The sequence below is a fragment of the Mustela putorius genome, unplaced genomic scaffold (assembly GCF_011764305.1).
Source record: "Mustela putorius furo isolate JIRA1106 unplaced genomic scaffold, ASM1176430v1.1 tig00003901_pilon_pilon_pilon, whole genome shotgun sequence".
NCBI classification, from domain to species: Eukaryota; Metazoa; Chordata; class Mammalia; order Carnivora; family Mustelidae; genus Mustela; species Mustela putorius.
In genome coordinates, this window is record NW_025422049.1 from 15668347 (window position 1) to 15687581 (window position 19235).

Here is a 19235-nt window from a genome sequence, read left to right on the forward strand (position 1 = left end):
AAGATTATCCACCATGACAAGGTGGGATTCATCCCTGGGCTACAAGGATGGTTCAACATTTGCAAATCAATCAATGTGATACAACAAATTAATATGAGAAGAGAGAAGAACCACATGCTCCTCTCAATTGATGCAGAAAAAGCATTTGACAAAATCCAGCATCCGTTCCTTATTAAAACGCTTCAAAGTATAGGGATAGAGGGAACATTCCTGAACTTAATAAAATCTATCTATGAAAGACCCACAGCAAATATCATCCTCAATGGGAAAAAGCTTGCAGCCTTCCCGTTGAGATCAGGAACAAGACAAGGATGCCCACTTTCACTACTCTTGTTCAACATAGTATTAGAAGTCCTAGCAACAGCAATCAGACAACAAAGAGAAAGAAAAGGTATCGAAATTGGCAATGAAGAAGTCAAACTCTATTCGCAGATGACATGATTCTTTATATGGAAAACCGAAAAGACTCCACCCCCAAACTACTAGAACTCATACAGCAATTCAGCAACGTGGCAGGATACAAAGTCAATGTGCAGAAATCAGTGGCTTTCTTATACACTAACAATGAAAATACAGAAAGGGAAATTAGAGAATTGATTCCATTTACTATAGCACCAAGAACCATAAGATACCTGGGAATAAACCTAACCAAAGAGGTAAAGGATCTGTACTTGAGGAACTACAGAGCATTCATGAAAGAAATTGAAGAAGACACAAAAAGATGGAAGACCATTCCATGCTCTTGGATCGGAAGAATAAACATTGTTCAAATGTCTATACTGCCTAGAGCAATCTATACTTTTAACGCCATTACGATCAAAATTCCACTGGTATTCTTCAAAGAGCTGGAGCAAATAATCCAAAAATTTGTATGGAATCAGAAGAGACCCCGAATCACTAAGGGAATGTTGAAAAACAAAACTAAAACTGGGGGCATTACGTTACCAGATTTCAAGCTTTATTACAAAGCTGTGATCACCAAGACAGCATGGTACTGGCATAAAAACAGGCACATAGACCAGTGGAACAGAGTAGAGAGCCCAGATATGGACCCTCAACTCTATGGTCAATTAATCTTTGACAAAACAGGAAAAAATATACAGTGGAAAAAAGTCTCTTCAATAAATGGTGCTGGGAAAACTGGACAGCTATATGTAGAAGAATAAACTCGAGCATTCTCTTACGCCGTACACAAAGATAAACTCAAAATGGATAAAAGACCTCAAAGTGAGACAGGAATCCATCAGAATCCTAGAGGAGAACATAGGCAGTAACTTCTTCGATATCAGCCACAGCAACTTCTTTCAAGATATGTCTCCAAAGGCAAAGGAAACAAAAGCAAAAATAAACTTTTGGGACTTCATCAAAATCAAAAGCTTCTGAACAGCAAAGGAAACAGTCAAAAAAACAAAGAGGCAACCCACAGAATGGGAGAAGATATTTGCAAAGGACAGTACAGACAAAAGTTTGATATCCAGGATCTGTAATGAACTCCTCAAACTCAACATACACAAAACAGGCAATCATATCAAAAAATGGGCAGAAGATATGAACAGACACTTCTCTAATCAAGACATATAAATGGCTATCAGACACATGAAAAAATGTTCATCATCACTAGCCCTCAGGGAGATTCAAATTAAAACCACATTGAGATATCACCTTACACCAGTTAGAGTGGCCAAAATTAGCAAGACAGGCAACAACATGTGTTGGAGGGGATGTGGAGAAAGGGGAACCCTCTTCCACTGTTGGTGGGAATGCAAGTTGGTGCAGCCTCTTTGGAGAACAGTGTGGATGGAGATTCCTCAAGAAATTAAAAATAGAACTTCCCTATGACCCTGCAATTGCACTCCTGGGTATTTACCCCAAAGATACAGATGTCGTGAAAAGAAGGTCCATCTGTACTCCAGTGTTTATAGCAGCAATGTTCGCCAAACTATGGAAAGAACCAAGGTGCCCTTCAACGGACGAATGGATAAGGAAAATGTGGTCCATATACACTATGGAGTATTATGCCTCCATCAGAAAGGATGAATACCCAACTGTTGTAGCAACATGTACGGGACTCGAAGAGATTATGCTGAGTGAAATAAGTCAAGCAGAGAGAGTCAATTATCATATGGTTTCACTTATTTTTGGAGCATAACAAATAGCATGGAAGACATGGGGAGTTAGAGAGGAGAAGGGTGTTGGGGTAAATTGGAAGGGGAGGTGAATCATGAGAAACTATGGATTCTGAAAAGCAATCTGAGGGGTTTGAAGTGGTGGGGGGGTGGGAGGTTGGGGTACCAGGTGGTGGGTATTCTAGAGGGCACGGATTGCATGGAGCATTGGGTGTGGCGAAAAAATAATGAATACTGTTATGCTGAAAATAAATAAATTAATAAAAAAAAGGATACAGGGTGGGGCACCTGGGTGGCTCAGTGGGTTGAAGCCTCTGCCTTCGGCTCGGGTCATGATCCCAGAGTCCTGGGATCAAGCCCCATATTGGGCTCTCTCCTCAGCAGGGAGCCTGCTTCCTCCTCTCTCTGCCTGCCTCTCTGCCTCCCTGTGATCTCTGTCTGTCAAATCAATAAATGAAATCTTTATCTTAAAAAAAAAAAGGATACAGGGCACTGTCAGACTATATTGCATCTTTATGCAAGTTACAAAGAGAATCCTTTTACTTAAGAGACTTTACCACCATTTGCCAGAAAATCCTTGTGAACGCACTCCTTTCGGTGCAGCAAATTTGTGCAGTACCCTCTACAACCGTACATGGCATGCATAGCAGCAAAGATTGTTTCTTTGCTCTTATGGAACTTAAATTCTACCAGAGAAGGCCAATGATAAACAAAGAAATAAAAATTGTTACAATGTCAGTACTATGAAGAAAATAAAAGACTAAGATAAGAAACAAGATAGGGTGCGCCTGGGTGGCTCAGTGGGTTAAGCCACTGCCTTCGGCTCAGGTCATGATCTCAGGGTTCTGGGATCGAGCCCCACATCGGGCTCTCTGCTCAGCAGGGATCCTGCTTCCCTCTCTCTCTCTCTGCCTGCCTCTCCATCTACTTGTGATTTCTCTCTGTCAATAAATAAATAAAATCTTAAAAAAAAAAAAAGAAACAAGATAGGAAATAAGGACAGCATTTAGATCAGGTGGTTGGGAAGGCCTCTCTGAGTGACATTTATGCTCAGACTTGGAAGATGAAAAAGAGCCATCCATGCAAAACTCCTGAAGGGAGAGCATTCTGGACAGAAGAAAAAATTCAGGGGCCTTACACAAGGAAGAGCTCAGAACATTCGAGGCATCTGAGGATCTGTAGCTGGCCTGTAGTGATAGTAGTCAACCCTGGCTGGAGATGAGGCTGGAGAAGGGAACCGGGCTCAGACCATATAGGACCTTCAAAGCTGTGGGCTGGAGTTTGTATTCAGTTTCTAAGTACCTTGGGAAACCGCTGGAAAGTTGTGAGCTGGGCATAACATGAACCAGTGGATGTTTTAAAAGACCTCATTGGCTGTTGCATCTATACTTGATTGGAGGGAGGCAGCAAAGCAAGGGGAGAGGCCAGGCAGAAGGGGAGTGCAGTAGCCTGTCTTAATGTGAGAGGGCAGGTGCCTGTTTTGGGGACAAAGTAGAGAATAGTGGTTCAGACAGGAGCCTCTGGAACCAGGTTGCCTTGGCTCTAAGCCCAGTCCTGCTACTTTCTAGCTGGATAATCATGAGCAGTGCATTCAGTCTTTCTAACAATCTTTACAGGGAGAATGTTGTTAGCACCTACTTCCAAGTGCTTATGAGGTTTCAATGAGATCGTGCAGGAAAATGACCTAGCACCACGTCTTGTATAGGGTTAGGACTCCAGAATGAGAAACAGACCAATCTGAAATATATTTAGGGCATTGTTTTTTGACCATGGGTGCTTATTGGAATTACCTTGATAGGTTTATGTTCAGGCTGGGGGTGGAGGGTGAGGGAGGTGATTTCAATGTGCAGCCAAAGTTGAGAAGCACTGAGTTAGAGGTGGCGGGGGGAAATGATAGGATTTACTGAGAGGGGATTGGTAGATGACTCCTGTACACTACTACTAGCTTCATCTTGCAGAAAGATAACCTTAGCCATACTATACCTCTACTCAGAAGTCTTTGTGCTGGGGCACCTGGCTGACTCAGTTGCTAGAGCATGTGACTCTTGATCTTGGGGTCATGAGTTCAATCCCCATGTTGGGATAGAGCTTATTTTAAAAAAAAAGTATTTGTGCTGATACATACTGTACTAACTAAGGCCAGTCATTTTTTTTTTTTCTTGAAAGAGAGAGAGAGTGTGTGAGCATGCAAGTGGGATAGGTACAGGGAGGGGCAGAGGGGGAGAGAGAGGGAATCCTAAGCAGGCTCCATGCTCAGTGTGGAGCCCAATGTGGAGCTTGATCTCATGACACTGAGATCATGACCTGAGCCGAAATCAAGATTAGGGCATTCAGCCGACTGAGCCACCTGGGCACCCCACCAGTCACAGTTCTAAATACTTTATTGACATTAACTCATTTACTCCCATAATGACCCTATGTGATGAGTATGATGAGTATTCCCATTTAATGGATGATGAAACTGAGGCAGAGAGAAGTTAATAGCCTTGTTTAAGGTTATGTAGCTAGTGAGTCCAGATGCCAGGCTCTTCCCCACTTTATTCTGCTGCTGAAAAGAATGGCTCCCTGTTGCCAGGGGTACACACCAACCCCTGCCTCAGACAGTGAAGGCCTTCTATCCAGTAGCTTCAACTTAGCTTTCTAGGTCCACATTCTTCAATTCACACACCTTGGGTTCCACTCCCAGTGTCCCTGTGCTCTTTGTGTCTTTGTGTCTTCACTCTACCCCCTCAAGATTTCTCCAACTGTAGTGTGCTTCAAAATCACCTGGAGAACTTTCAGATCCTCAGACAACAGTTGCGTGATTCAACAGCTTTGGGGTAGGGTCCTGGGATGTGCATGTCAGCAGGCCCCACTGTCTACTCAGAGGCTGGTGGTCCATAGATTCCTCTTTGAGAATCCATTCCTGAGACCAAATGGATGACTGGAGGTGACCCCGAATAGTGGTTTCTGTTTGATTTTAGTGCACTTAAATTTAGCATATTAAAAGTCTGAATCCTGGAAGCAATAGAAAAGTAACAAATGTCACTCTCTGAAGGGTCAGAGTATCTACTTCCAACCATTGGGTAACCAACTTTGAGACAAATGTATGACAGCCATTTCATGGGAAGGAACTGGGAGGTCAAGAGAACAAAATGGCTGCCTATTTAAGAACTGCACATGTACAGCTAGACCTTAGAGGAGAGAAGATTGCCTCTTTCTGGAAAAGCCTTTCCCTTCCATCTCTGCCTTTGGAAATCCTACAGGTTTCTCAAGACGTAGCTCAAACACTGCCTCCATAGATTCTGACACAGGTGGTCCTCTGGGTGCATTATGATAAATACTAGATGGAAGGCCTTTCTCTCTTCTCTGCCTTCTGTCTGCCATCCCTCGTTTCTCTAGCCCAAATTCCTGTTTATCCTGCTTATCCAAAGACTAGCCCATCTGCCACCTCCTCCGAAAGTGTTTTGTTTTTTTAATCCTATAAGTTAGGAGTAAACCTCCTTCCTTTCCGAGACTCCTCAGCCTTTACTGGGTGCTGCTCCTGTAGCATTAATCACTTTGTTACCTTTTTTAAAAATTTATTATGTGTACTCATGTCTTACTCTCCATAGCAATTCTGAGCTCCTTAAGGCAGGAACTATTCCTGGTTCATCTTTTCTTCCCCCTCCCTGCTCTAGGTACAGAGTAAGCACTCTTTGAATGAATGCATGCTAGCTTGGAAATACTGCCAAAGTTATAGTTTGAATTAGATACAACTAACATATGATATTTTTCCTGTGTTTTCTGCCTCTGAATTACCAATAGATTGTGGTAGGGGTGGTACTTGCTGTCCATTGGTTCATGGTCAGTAGGAAATTACACTGTGTCATTTCTGATCCCCAACTGGTTTTTCCTCCCCCATTGCCCTTCAGGACACTGGGAGGTGTCCTGGGATCGAGCCCCACATTGGACTCGCTGCTCAGCAGGAAGCCTTCTTCCCCCTCTCTGTCTGCCTACTGCTCCCTTTGCTTGCGTGTGCCAGCGCTCGCTCTCTCTCTCTCTCCTTGCCAAATAAATAAAATCTTTAAAAAAAAAAAAAAAGGAAGAAATGACCTTGTTCTGAGTACCATTGTATGCTCATCCCTTTTCCTATGCTCTTTCCAGAGGTCCTCACAAGCCAGTGTGGATTTAGCCACAGCCTGATTTGGTTTGTGCTCCAAGAAGACCCTGGATCTTTCTCTCGGGCTTTCTCACAGTGTGTGTGTCTGTACACCAGTACAGCTATGACATTTAAGCCAGAAAAGATGGGTATTTTGTTCCTCATCTCCCTACCCATCTTTGCCCCAATGTCATTTGAGTCTGCTCCGAAGGGAAGAGAGTCTGTATGGAGCCGAGGTGTTCATAGTTGCTTGCATAACAATCCAGTTCCTATAATCCAGTTGTCGGGCTGAGGTTACTTTGTTTGGGGAAAAGGATACGGTGCGAAATCTAAACTGAAGAACAATTCGTAAGAGAAAGGAAACTACCAAAAAGACATGTTATTGCCTCTGGGAGACATGTGTGGGGCAGCAGACATAGACCCTGAAGCCATAAGGACTCAGATTTGATGTTATGGAGCTCCAGACTACTAGTGATATTACCTTGGGCGATCTGCTTGTCCCCATAGAACTTTGGGTTTTTGCTTCTTTTCAGCCCTGAAAATGGAGATTATAATAAGTGTCACCCATGGAAAGGTTGTAAAAATTAACCGAGATGATGTGGAGACAGTGGAAAGTCTTATACAGACTTACTGCTTCATTTGAGACAATGATCATATTTCATATATAATATTATTGTATTTATTAGCCCAGGGTTAATACGATTGCACGCTCTCCTCTATGTCTGAGAGTCTTGCCTTTTTTTCTTTACTTAATCTCCACACATAGAATTTCATTTCTCATCCCTCTTGTGTTAACAGATCCTGGGACTCGCCATCTTCTCAACACGACCCTTGTCACAGTTTAAATTTCTTTCCTTTTATGATGCCCTCAGAAGTGACAGATAAAAGCAAGCTCCGGCCGATCATGCGCGGTCCCTTCACACACCTGCCAATTCGCGAAGTTCTTTCTCCGCGATCTCTCCTCCAGCCGAAATAAATCCTTCACTTTCATCTTTCCCTGTGAAGGCTCAGTCCTCCGCTTTCATAAAACTGATGCTTTTCTCTCTGCCCCTAATTTCTTTACATCTTTCAGTTGTGTAGAATGTGATTGAATGTCCTTTGAAGTGCTAATTTTGGAAGCACCTCGTTATTTTTTTTTCCTGCTGAAATGATGTTTTTACAAAGGTCTGTCTTGCATAAGCATATTACTCACACAGCAGGGAATGCAGACACCCTTCTCCCCTATGCTGACCACCCTAACTGCAGAAAAAATACTGCAGAAGAAATAACCTTTTGAGTGCTGAATTTGCAGATGTTCACATAAAGGGCCGCATGAAAACAGCTCTCTGTGCCTTCCCCAGACACGGTACATGTCTCTCTTCCTGGGTCATGTGGCAACATTAGCTGCAAACTGGATCTCAACCCCAGCCTCAGGGATATCGGCCTGTCCTTGAGGCTTGAGGCAGGTCAAGAGGACATTGACAAGGGGCATGTCCTTGCTGGAACTTGAGCAAATCTCATCTGGACTGGAAGTGGCATGCAAACAGCCGCTGGAACCTGAAGGGAAACTTGATCAGAAGAAAAATCTTGTATGACTGCCACATTCTGGGCAGGCAGGCCTCAAACCCAAACCCACCCCCCTCCTGCTTCCCTCTACTACTTATCATTTCTGTTTCCTGTCTCCTGCCTATCTTGCCAAAGCAAAGGGAAAAGCTATGTACTTGGACTCTAGACAAAGGAGAGGTTTTGGGGGGAGGTAGGCTTTTGGCTGTATTAAGAGCCAAACCTGATTAGACGGTGTACATACATAGTACTTACTCTGTGGCAGGCAGTGGTCTAAGCACTGATGTGTGTGATAACCTCACTTAATCCTCCCAACAAAGTTAGAACAATTATTAACCCCATTTTACAGATAAGGAGACTGAGGCAGGGAAGTTACGTGATTGGCCCAAGGATATGTGGCAGTGAGTGGCAGAGCTAGAATTTGAACCTTGTCAACCTAGCTCTAGAGTCCCAAACCCTTACACTCCCTGGTGGGAGCCATTCATGGGAACGCAACAAGGGACCTTTCCTAAGGCAAGGGAGTAGAGGGGGAGAGACAACATGCTTGACATGTTGGCACTTAATCTTAGAAGAGTAACCACACTGCCCAGCTCCTCCCATTATGGCCTCAGCCTACCCGCTCAGAACCAGCAGGGGACATCTTTGTCCAGAAATACCTACCTTCTTTCACCCTTCTTCACCCTTCTGGGGCACCCACCAAGTACCCAGTGCTGTGTGGGTGCTGGAGATACAGTGGTGAACGAAACAGTGGTGAACGAAACGAACAGGGGACCTCGCCTAGTGGATTGTAGTGCAGAAGACACATTTATCAAATAGATAATATCAAATAATATCAAATATCAAGTAGATACAAAACGGCAACTGTGCCACGTGCTATAGAGAAAGGGGTTGGAAAAGCTAGTAATGAAAAGGGGTCGACCTTGTGAGGGAGGTGAAAGAAGACTCCTCGGACTGTCTCTCCAGCCTCAACACACACCACATTCCTTTTCACTGCCTGTGAGAGAGGAGGGACTCGAAGTTTAGGGACATAGCTAATGGCAGTCTTAAACTCCCAGGATCCTTGACTTCTGCTTTCCCTGTGAAACTGGCCACCTCGGGCTGTAGGAGTGTCTGTAACTGTCTTTCCTCCATTGTACATGTGCATACTACTCTAGTCCAGGCTTTTCTTCTTACAGAACTACTTGGTCGTGTTGGTCAGTGCCCACCGTGTCTTAGCACATTATCCAATGTCCGCAGATTGTTTTTAAAGACACTCTATTAGGCAAGCTGACGCTCCCTGAACCTACTACTCATCCTTGTTTCTCTGACACCAACCCACACACACCTTCTGCTCCAGGCTGGCTATTCTCTTTGTCCTAAAATATGCCAAGTTCCTTCCCGCTTTCATTCCTGTTATGTGCCTCTATTAGCTCTCACAAGCTTGGAATAGCTTCCCTCCTCTCTTCTTATGGATTTTGACCCTACCCATCTTTCAAGAGCCCGGGCTGAGTTGTACCCCTTCCAAAGAGCCTGACCCAATAACTCGAGTCCTCCTTGAGCTCCTTCTTGGACCACTTTCAGGGCTTAGTCTGGTTTATAGAGTCCAACATTTAAATATTTTCTTATATTTTCCATTGTTTCATGGATCTTGCTTCCTTAACTGGAAAAGGAACACCTTCTTCCTCTGTGTCCTGTAGCACAGAGTTAAGCATTTCTTGTGGTTGATTTATTAAATAGAAAAAGCTACAGCCATGAAAAGCTCTTGACAGCACTCCATGTGTAGTCCTAGCTAGGGAGGCAGGAGAGATGACTGAACTCCCAACATACTCAACCCAAGCTCATTTATCCAACACATTTGCAAAGAGCCAAAGGAGAAAACTGAATCTCATTTCATGAAATTGAGGTATTTCTATGAACTTCCACAAGGTAACTGAAAGCAGAAGCAACTGTTTAAAAGCAGTTTGTCAGTACTCAAGAGAAGTGCCATTGTACCTAAGACTTGTGATTTATCTTTGCAAAACAGCAAAATTACACCTGTGATGCTATCTTGGCTGGAATGCAGAGATTATGAGGGAAGTGATGCACAAGGTAGTTCATTTTATTTTTAACATCATAAAAATCTACCCAAGTTTTCAAAGTTCTCAAAATCAAACAAAACTGGAGAAAATAACAGCACCTCCAAATATAGACACTCATGTATTGGTCTAGCGTTGTTTTTGGTTTGGTCCACATTTTCTGCAGAAACACTACCATCAGTGGGTCATAATGATAAGGAAGGAAATATCATTAATGAGACACATTTCTCAAAAAAAAAAAATGAACTCCATCGTTTATGGTTTTTGAGTTGCTGTGCTCCTCCCTAAACTTCAAACTGTGCTGAAACACTCTGATCTTTTCAGAGTGACAGAAGAGTCTGACCACTGTTAATGAGCCCTGTTCTTGGGTGAACCATTCATGTTCATGAAGAAAGGATCATCTGAGAGATATCCCACCCTTGGCCTTCCTCTCTTCTTCTAAATCCCCACTAAGGGCTGTCTTTTTCCATGGAAACTTTCCAGCTTGTTTTTGTTCTCTCTCCCCTGTGCTCAGAATTCATCTGCACGTGCTTGCTAATACTCCCAGAACTCCCAACCTTGGTGGTCATTGTGTTCCTTCTGGGCATGTCTCTTATATCTAACATGTTTCTTCATAGAAAGCCCTTCAGACCATGGATGAGACAGCATTGACTTTCATACTGAGTTTAACAAATGAATAAACCCAAATCTTAACTGGCCGTGTGGAATAAATGCCCCCATCCTGTTCTGGGATTGGAGCATTTTTCATGTTTATAGGCGTCTGGTTCTACCATAAAAATAAGGAATTTCCAGCGAGCACGTCAGAGCAAATATTTCTTCACAGGTTAAAGTCACTCTTCCTTCAGCCCTGTCCTTCTAACTACTCCAAGGGGTGCCATGACTGCCCAGAAACACTGCCTGTGTCCATTATTCTCATTGGAATAGTCTTCATGAGCCTAGACCCCAGTATTTCTAGAACTTAGTCCCAATTGTCAACTGACAGCATAAAGAGAGAGAAAAGAAATGCGAGCAAAAGGAGCTATGTTATGCAGGGGAAGTCAGATTTCAATATTACCTACATTATAACTTTGAGAACTTACCAATTCCAAGTCTCCATAGCCTGGGCAAGCAGACAGTGGATACCAGGATCCAGTTATTCTAGCAAATTACTGGAATGACTATATCCATTTACACCTTGGCTTTAGCCATTAAAACCAGCCCCATGTTCCCTACTCCCGCCAGACATCCAGGTCTTTTTTTGGATATAAGGCCAGGTAGCTAATGCAGTATCTGTGGATAGAAGGACCTTAAACTGCTTTCTGACTGCTTGCCATTCATTCCTAGGTTGACCAGCAGTAAACGTTGCTAGATTTCTGAGCTCCTCTTCTCCATCCGCTTGTTATTTTTCCATGTATGGATGTGGTAGCTCAGGATTCTCTCTTTTTTTGGGGGGGGGAGGGGGTACTTGGACTTTGACCACTCCACGTTAGGACCATAAAATTGCACTCTCTCCCAATGAAGCAGATATCTGTCCTCATTTTAAGCCAAGAAAAAATAACGGATTTCGTTAAAACTCAAATGCCTCTTTGACAAAGAGGAAAATAAGGAGATGACTAGGAGAGAATCTTAGCCAGTTCAGAAGGAACGAGCTGAAAACATCCTTGTGGCCTTTTTTTTTTTCCTGCATCCAAGATCCTGGCTTTCAAAATGGAATGATTTCGAAATGAAAGGATTCCCTTTCCTACGTGCAGGCATAAATGTTTTTGTTACTGCTGGGCTTCGTTTGTTTGTTTAATCCAGAGCCTTTCCTTGATAGCTACCACGCATGCTCATGGAACTCCTTAAGTTGGGTTTTCCCCAGCTACTCTTGAGGAGAAGGAGGAAGAAGCAGAGGGAAAGGATGGGAAGTAGAGGGGGAATAACACTTGGTGGGCCAGGCCCTGTTCTAAGCTCTTTGCGCACACTAATCCATTTCCTCCCCACCGCTCTCCGGGCTAGGTTGTATTGTCCCCATTTTAGCAATAAGGAAACTGAGGCTCAGAGAGGTTCATCACTTGCCCGAAGTCACACAGGCAAAAAGGGACAGAGTCAGGTTTTGGACCCAGGCAGTCTGGCTGGTGTGGGCTGTTCTCTTAGCCATGACTGTTCTGTTGCCTCTCAACTTGGGGATGTGGAGCAACTGTGAGGACTCTGAACTCTGAGGCTACTGGAAGGAGCAGACTTCGTGACAACTCTGCTCCCCAGGGCCGGATATGGTAATGCTTCCATTAGAGTTATTGGGATGACTCAAAGACCCCATTTATAACTATCAGCTTGGATCTCCATAGCCATTGAAAGAGCAGAGTGTGGCTTGTGGGTATCATCCAGCTAATAGCTTCTCTTTGGCCTCCCTCATGATTGGCTCTCACAAGCACTGGCCACTCCCATAATGCTCTTTTTAAAAAGTATGTATTTCTGACTTTCCTGGATAAATGCTTTTGTACTCCTCTTCAGATTTGGCTAGCTACTCTTGGCAGGAGTTCCCCCTTGTCTGTGTCTCTGTGTTTCTCAAGCAGATAGTTTGTTGAAAATGCTAAGAGCTTGTATTGACAGCCCAAACAATAAAGTGCTTTATTTGACAGCAGAGTATTTTCTAGAACACATGACCATCTACAAAACACTGGAGTACTTCTTGTAGTACTATATATCGTTGATAGCTGAAAGGGCTACTAGTGGGGAATCATTTTACCAGAGTTCTTCAAAGCTTCACTCAAATTTCAGCATGCCTGCTCCCTCTCAACAGTATTTAGAGAATTAGATGTTTGGCAGAGGACCCCCATCGAGTCATCTGCTTCTACTCTGTCTTTCATCTCCAGCTTGGGTATTCTGTCCCAGCTATCAAGTGGCCCATCCCAGAACCTGGCACGTAGTAGGTGGAGATGTCACGATCACTTTCTTCCTCTCCACTCTCCCCTGATTTCCCTCAAAAGCCCTTTAACTATTTGCCCTGATTCTGCTGATTTCGACACGTTTCTCTCAAAGTATAGAGATCACTTTCCCTTGTCACAGGGATCATGTCCCCGCCCGCCCTGGTCTCAGGGATTCATTTCATTGCCATGTGCCTTACGATTAGAGTGACTACATATCTTCCCATCCAAACCAAGACACTTTTGAAAGTGAGAGGGCCATCTTAGTAATTATGTCTGCCAGAAAAAGGCATGAAAGTGGGCTGTCCCACATGCATCAGGACCTATGGGACATGTTATGTATGATGTTGTGTGTGGTTCAGATGTGACCACATGCTGGCGTAGTTTTGCTTTCTGAGGCTTATCTTCATGGGTTTCTAATAATCTCATTGTACACTTAGTCCTCTCGAAAGGAGAGGGTTTACTTCTGTGACCTACTCAGGCTAACCAGAGATTAATGGAAGCAATGGGAGTTATAAACAGTCTGAATTGTAGCCCAGCTTTTGACCATTTTTCAAATGCTTGTTCTTCATTTCTTTCATTACCAGAAAGCCAAGCCATTTTAGCTCCATAGGGTACCACTCAGAATATAATTGAGGTTTGAATAAACAACACATGTGGCTTTTAAGGTTAAATGAATATTGTTTGACATACAGTACACTAGAGTTGTTTTTCATTTTGGTTTTAAAAATTGGTTAAAATTACATCTTGTTGCTTCTCGGAATTAACTAGAATCCATCTGTCTCCATTAGAATCAGTGTGTTTTTTGTTTTGTTTTGTTTTTTCTTTTCTTTTCTTTCTTTCTTTCTTTCTTTTTTTTTTTTTAGATAAAGCCCTGGCTGAAAAAAAAGTTTCCTCTTACTCAAGACAATTTGCCCAGCAAATCAGGGAGAAAGAAAAAAAAAGCAACAGAATAGGTTTTAGGGCACTGCTGCTAATATTTTCTTTGATGTATTTTGTCCCATAGATATATCTGAGATATATCTAAACTATAGTACCTAAGATGCTAAACAGACAGACCTATTATCAGCAATCCAGACGGATTTGGCCCAGGTCACAGCTGAACAAAATGTGAATACCAAAGAAGATTCTTCCAATTTAACTATGGTTTAAATGATAAAGAATGACTCCTTACATACAGAACACTCCAGCTTAGAGAATGCCATTTCGATGGCATCAGAAGCTCAGTCATTTCTACTTGAGAGGATATGTACACGAGTAATGGTTCCAGGAGCTTTTAACTGAAGTGAAATGATTTCAACTGAGGCACGCACGTGTGCCTGCAAATGCTTAGGTGTTGTGACACATTTCTCTGAACTTGGGTTATAGGACATTAGTCCTCTGCTCCCATGCCATCTGATCTCTCTGTTCACTTAACAGGGACTACTTGCTTCAGAGTTCTACGTGGAAAAAAAAAAAAGTAAAGTATTTCAGGACACTATCTAAAAGCCCTTTCAAGACTCTAGGGTCTTAATGCAATAAATGGAACTTCTCAAAAGGTCATGCTAAGTAAACCTTCCATGTCAGTACCAACCATTAAATCTATGTTTGTGAAGGACGTGTTTGGTGATGAGAGCTCTTCTCTTATCTTTCCTTTGTGATTTATTCTCTTTGGGCTACTTAGATTGGGCCCCAAAACACATTCCATGGCTTTTCCATTTTGTTCTGCCATTTGCTGGTGAATCTCTTCTGGTTTCCAGTCTTCTCTTGGGTCCCCTATTTTCATCTGGCTCATGACAAAGCTTGGACTCGCCACACTGCCAGTGAAAAGGGACCAAGTACATTTAAGTTCATCCCTATTCATTCACTTCAAGGGCAGTGCCATTTCCCAGCTGTTTAGATTTGCAAGCCTAGCATCTTTTGATTTAAAATTTTTTTTTTTAATATTTATGTATTTACTTTAGAGAGAGAGAACAGGGAAGGGGCAGAAAGAGAGGGAGAGAGGATCCTCAAGCAAACTCCCCTCTGAGCATGGAGCCTGACAGATGCAGGGCTCAATTCCCGGAACCTGAGATCGTGACCTGAGCTGAAATCAAGAGGCAGACATTTAACCAACTGCACCACCCAGGCATCCTCCCCTCCACCCATGACCATGGCATCCTTTTACACTATTTTCTCTTTTGCCATCCTCATCTTTTATCAGATCACCCATCAGGATCATATCATTGCCTTTTTATCTGAAGTAGTCTGATTTGCCCCTTCCCCATGATTTCAGAGATTCTCAGGGCTTGTCACATATTACTACAAACAACCTCCCAGATTCCGGTTGCCCCCCAGGTAGGAGACACTCCATCTTCAGGAGAAGCTGCCATAAATCACCATCTTTTACTGTAGGAACTGCTACATAAAAATTGGTTACAGGATAAAATGTGAATTCTTCAGCCTCTTTCTGAAGTCACACAGCAATTATTTACCACCTTTATTTACCTTTATTTACATCAGCGACCAGGCTTCTCCCCTCCCTCTCTCCTTCCTTGACTCCCTTTCCTCTTCACCCCTCCTCCTTTCTTTCCACCATCCCCATTTCTCTTGTTTCACACCTGAACTCTCTACTCCAGCCACACCTTGCAGGCTGTCTTCAGTGTGTTCCTTGCCATTTCCAAAGCTCTCAGAGAACATGAGAGGGGGGAGGGCCCGAGGGAGAAGCAGACTCCACACTGAGTGGGGAGCCCAATGTGGGGCTCGATCTGGCAACTCCAGGATCATGACCTGAGCAGAAGGCAGATGCTTAGCCGAATGAGCCACCCAGGTGCCTCTCTCCCAAGCGCATCTTGATGATTCATAATTTTTTTCCCATGAGATGATCTTTAAATCATGAAGGGTTAAAGCCATAACACCATTATATATCACTACCTTATAACATTGCTATCAAAGGAATTTTGAGGTCCTTTGTAAGTCCTAAAAGCCAATGATATCACCTAATTTTCCCTCAGTACTACAATCCCCTTGAACCAGTAACATGTTACTATGTCCAAGTGGGTTTTGAAAGCTCATGGGGTAAATTCAAATAGAAAATTCTTCATGCTGCTACTTTCTGATATTTCCTGCTATCCTGTGAAATACATGTCTTAACTGATACTGAGAGTAAGACCCAGCTCTTCCCATCGACTCACTTGGTCATCAGTAACACAAGGTAATATCCTTGGAAATTGTCCTGTGGTTTGTGATCTTTAATTGATTGAGGAATATCTCTGTCTGTGGTATGTTGTTCTCAAGGCTAAAGGTAGGATCTTCTTCCCAAAAGAAGCTACTCTGGCAATGAGGCAATGATAAGTGTTCACTCTTCAGAGAATGGACACACAGACCCAGAAGGAGGTATCTCGGGCAAAAACAGAGGAGTACAACTTGGATATTGGTTAGGTAAACATTCCAGCCACCACGAGATTAACCTTAACTTTCAGACCAGGTCATAACTTCTCAGAGACATCAGGGTGAATTTAACAAATTATGACAGACCAAATCCTTGAAATTCTCATTTTAGAAGGGTAGTTTAAACACAAGTTAAGTACGAACTGCAAGATACTGAACTGACACTGGAATAAAGGAAGCAAAAGTGAGGGTGATGGCTATATCACAATGGAAAGTGATTATTCTCCCTTTTGTTTCCCAAATTTTGTACAGTGTGAATGGATGGGGCTCCTGGGTGGTTTACTCAGCTAAGTGACAGCCTTCAGCTCGGGTCATGATCCTGGGGTTCTGGGATCGAGTCCCACATCCGGCTCTCTGCTCAGTGGACAACATGCTTCTCCCTCTCCCTCTGCCCCTTCCTGTTGCTTGTGCTTGCTCCCTCTATCTCTTTCTCTCTCTCTCTCTCTCTCTCTCAAATAAGTAAATAAAAATCTTAAAAAATAAAATTTAAAAAAGTGACTTTCTTCAGAGTTGTTTTTAAAAATTGAGACAGATACAGAGAGAAATCTTTTCAGGTCACTTTATAAAGGACAGCCATTTTTTTTTTCAGAAAGGAGAGAGAGACAGAGACAGAGAGAGATGGGGGAAGTGGCAGAGAGACAGACTCTTAAGCAAGCTTCATACCCAGCATGGAGCCTGATGCGGGGCTTAATCCCGTGACCCTGAGATCATGACCTGTGCCAAAATCAAGAATCAGACCCCCAACTGACTGAGACACCAGGGTGCCCGGAAGGATGGCCATTTTAACTACATTTAAAATGTCTGGAGAAATTTGGGATCATAGAACCAAAAATGTGGCTAGGTCACAAGGGTGATGGTTTTCCCTTCTAAGTATGTATGACTCTGTCTTTATTTTGTAATAAACAGGGGATGGAGAATTGTCGTGGGAACATTCTGATGGTGATATCTTCCGGCAACCTGCCAACAGAGAAGCAGTAAGTGTGAATAGCTCAAATAATTCAACCCTCCCCAGCACCAGGCCAAACTTTCCTCTCTCCATGGCTATTATCCCAGCAACTCCATAAAAGGGCCCATTTCTAACACCACTGCTCTTTCCCTTTCCTCGGAAAATTAGACAGCATTATCACCAAACTCTAGCCATTTAAGTACACTGTATAGTTGGTTACTAGGGCCAGGACGTGAACACACAGAAATCACAGCCCCAGCCCTTAAGTACTTGCCATCTAGATCCAAAGTTGGTAGCCTTTCAGGATGGTTTGCCAAATTTTTGTCTTCTGGAAGGAAAGCAGGTGACTATGTCTGTCCTCAGTAGTGAGGACCCTCTGTAGGACTGTAAGGTAGGTCTGTCCATCCTTTTGGCAGAGGTACTATGATCGCTTCTCGGCCTTTTGGCTAAGATCAAGTGTGACAGAGGTACCATGGACATGTCTCCATAAAGCCTTTCCTAAGCCTTAGGCTCTCAGTCACACAGCTGCAAGAGAGAAAAGGAAGCAGGTCGCATACTCCTTCTCCACTCTGCAGCATCTCATTTCCATTGTTAGTGCTAACCTCATAGAAAGCCTCTCTGTGTATACAACAGCATCTCTCGTCCCTGTGTATTTCAAAGTAATTGACAAAATGCCATCCTTTTATCAAAAACATATGTCAAAATACAGCCATACCTCAAACTTCTTAAAATCTGAAAAGGAGATGTTCCAGTTCAGGGAATCTATCATACAGAAGGATTTATGAAAGTGTACAAAATGTATGAAGGTGCTTATGGTACATACATGGACATTCATTGGACCCTGGTACCAAAAAAAAAAAAGTGTATAGGGCATTCAATGCAGCATTATTTTCCTAAGAGCAAAACAAATGGAAGGAACCCAAACGTAAGCAATAGGGACTTGGTTGAACACACCCAATTTGTGGGACATGGTGCTGTTGTTAAAAAGAATGCAAAACATTGAAGGGAACTTGAGTGGAGGGATCCCCAAGATTTATTATTTAAACAAAGCAAGGTGCAAGAGACAACTTCTACTATCATTTACTTATGTAAAAATTGTAAGTGTGTGCGTGTGCATGAATGAGTACTTATGGAAAGATCTGGAAGATCATATAACAACACATTACGAGTGGTAATCTCAAAGGGGTGGAAATGGGCAGGGGAAGGAGAGAGCGTGATTTTTTACTCTATCTATTCTGTATCATTGGATATTTTTCTTTAAAAAAAATATTTTATTTATTTGAGAGAAAGAGCACAAATGGGGTGAGGATCAGAGGGAGAAGCAGAGCCTGATGTAGGACTCGATCCTGGGACTCCAGGACCGTGACCTGACCTGAAGGCAGATTCTTAACGACTAAACCACCCAGGTACCTCCATCGGATGTTTTTCAATGAGCATCGATTAATTTTGCAGTACATAACATTTAAAATTTTTTTTAACTTCTGGAATTACTTCTCGACAAGCATTGTGTAGAAATCCAGAGCCTAAGGAATTATGGGGCAAACTCAAGGATAAGAAAGTGTGAGGAAGGTGTTTGTGGGAACCTAATAAAATGGCCAATATAAACTTCCCAGTGTTTCTTCTGCCTTCTGTGCAAGTTGAAGCAATATCTATGTGCTTTCTTCTCTGGTCCTGTCATTTTGACACTGCTGTTTCTGTTTCTCTACCTGTGGGTCAGGTAGAGAACAACACTATGGATATCTCAAAACAAGCAGCACTCCTGCAAGTTCATATGGATCCCAAGGATGGGGAAAATAAGTGGTGGGGATTCAGGAGGGCATGAGTGCCAGGTGTTGTATGGACGTGTGGAATCACTACATTGTACACCTGTAACTCATATGTCACTGTAGGTTCATCCACTGGAATTTGAATACAAATGTAAACAAATTTTAAGAAGCTTTTCTCCATCTACCTCTATCTGCTTTATAGGAAGTGAGATTCCTTCCAGATCTTAACAGATGATGCCAGTCTCCATCTTCTGTGTTGTCAATTTCCTCCTTTAATCCACCCTCATTTTTTATTGAGGGAGGACATTGAGAATGACTAAATTCATGGCCACCAACCACATGCCATTCTCCCTGAATTTGGGTCTCAGACACCTTAAGCTGGGTGCTT

General features: G+C 42.9%; 1 protein-coding gene across 5 annotated transcripts in view; it reads left to right on the forward strand.

Moving 5' to 3' along the window:
- The window catches only part of CHRDL1 (chordin like 1), a 120949-nt gene that overhangs the window by 79695 nt on the left and 22019 nt on the right, over positions 1–19235 (forward strand). For all 5 annotated transcript variants that reach the window (XM_045068297.1, XM_004769062.3, XM_004769063.3 and 2 more), the window contains exon 7: positions 17042–17109. In XM_045068297.1, the coding sequence (XP_044924232.1) occupies positions 17042–17109 (68 nt within the window). The remainder of the gene's footprint in view (positions 1–17041; positions 17110–19235) is intronic.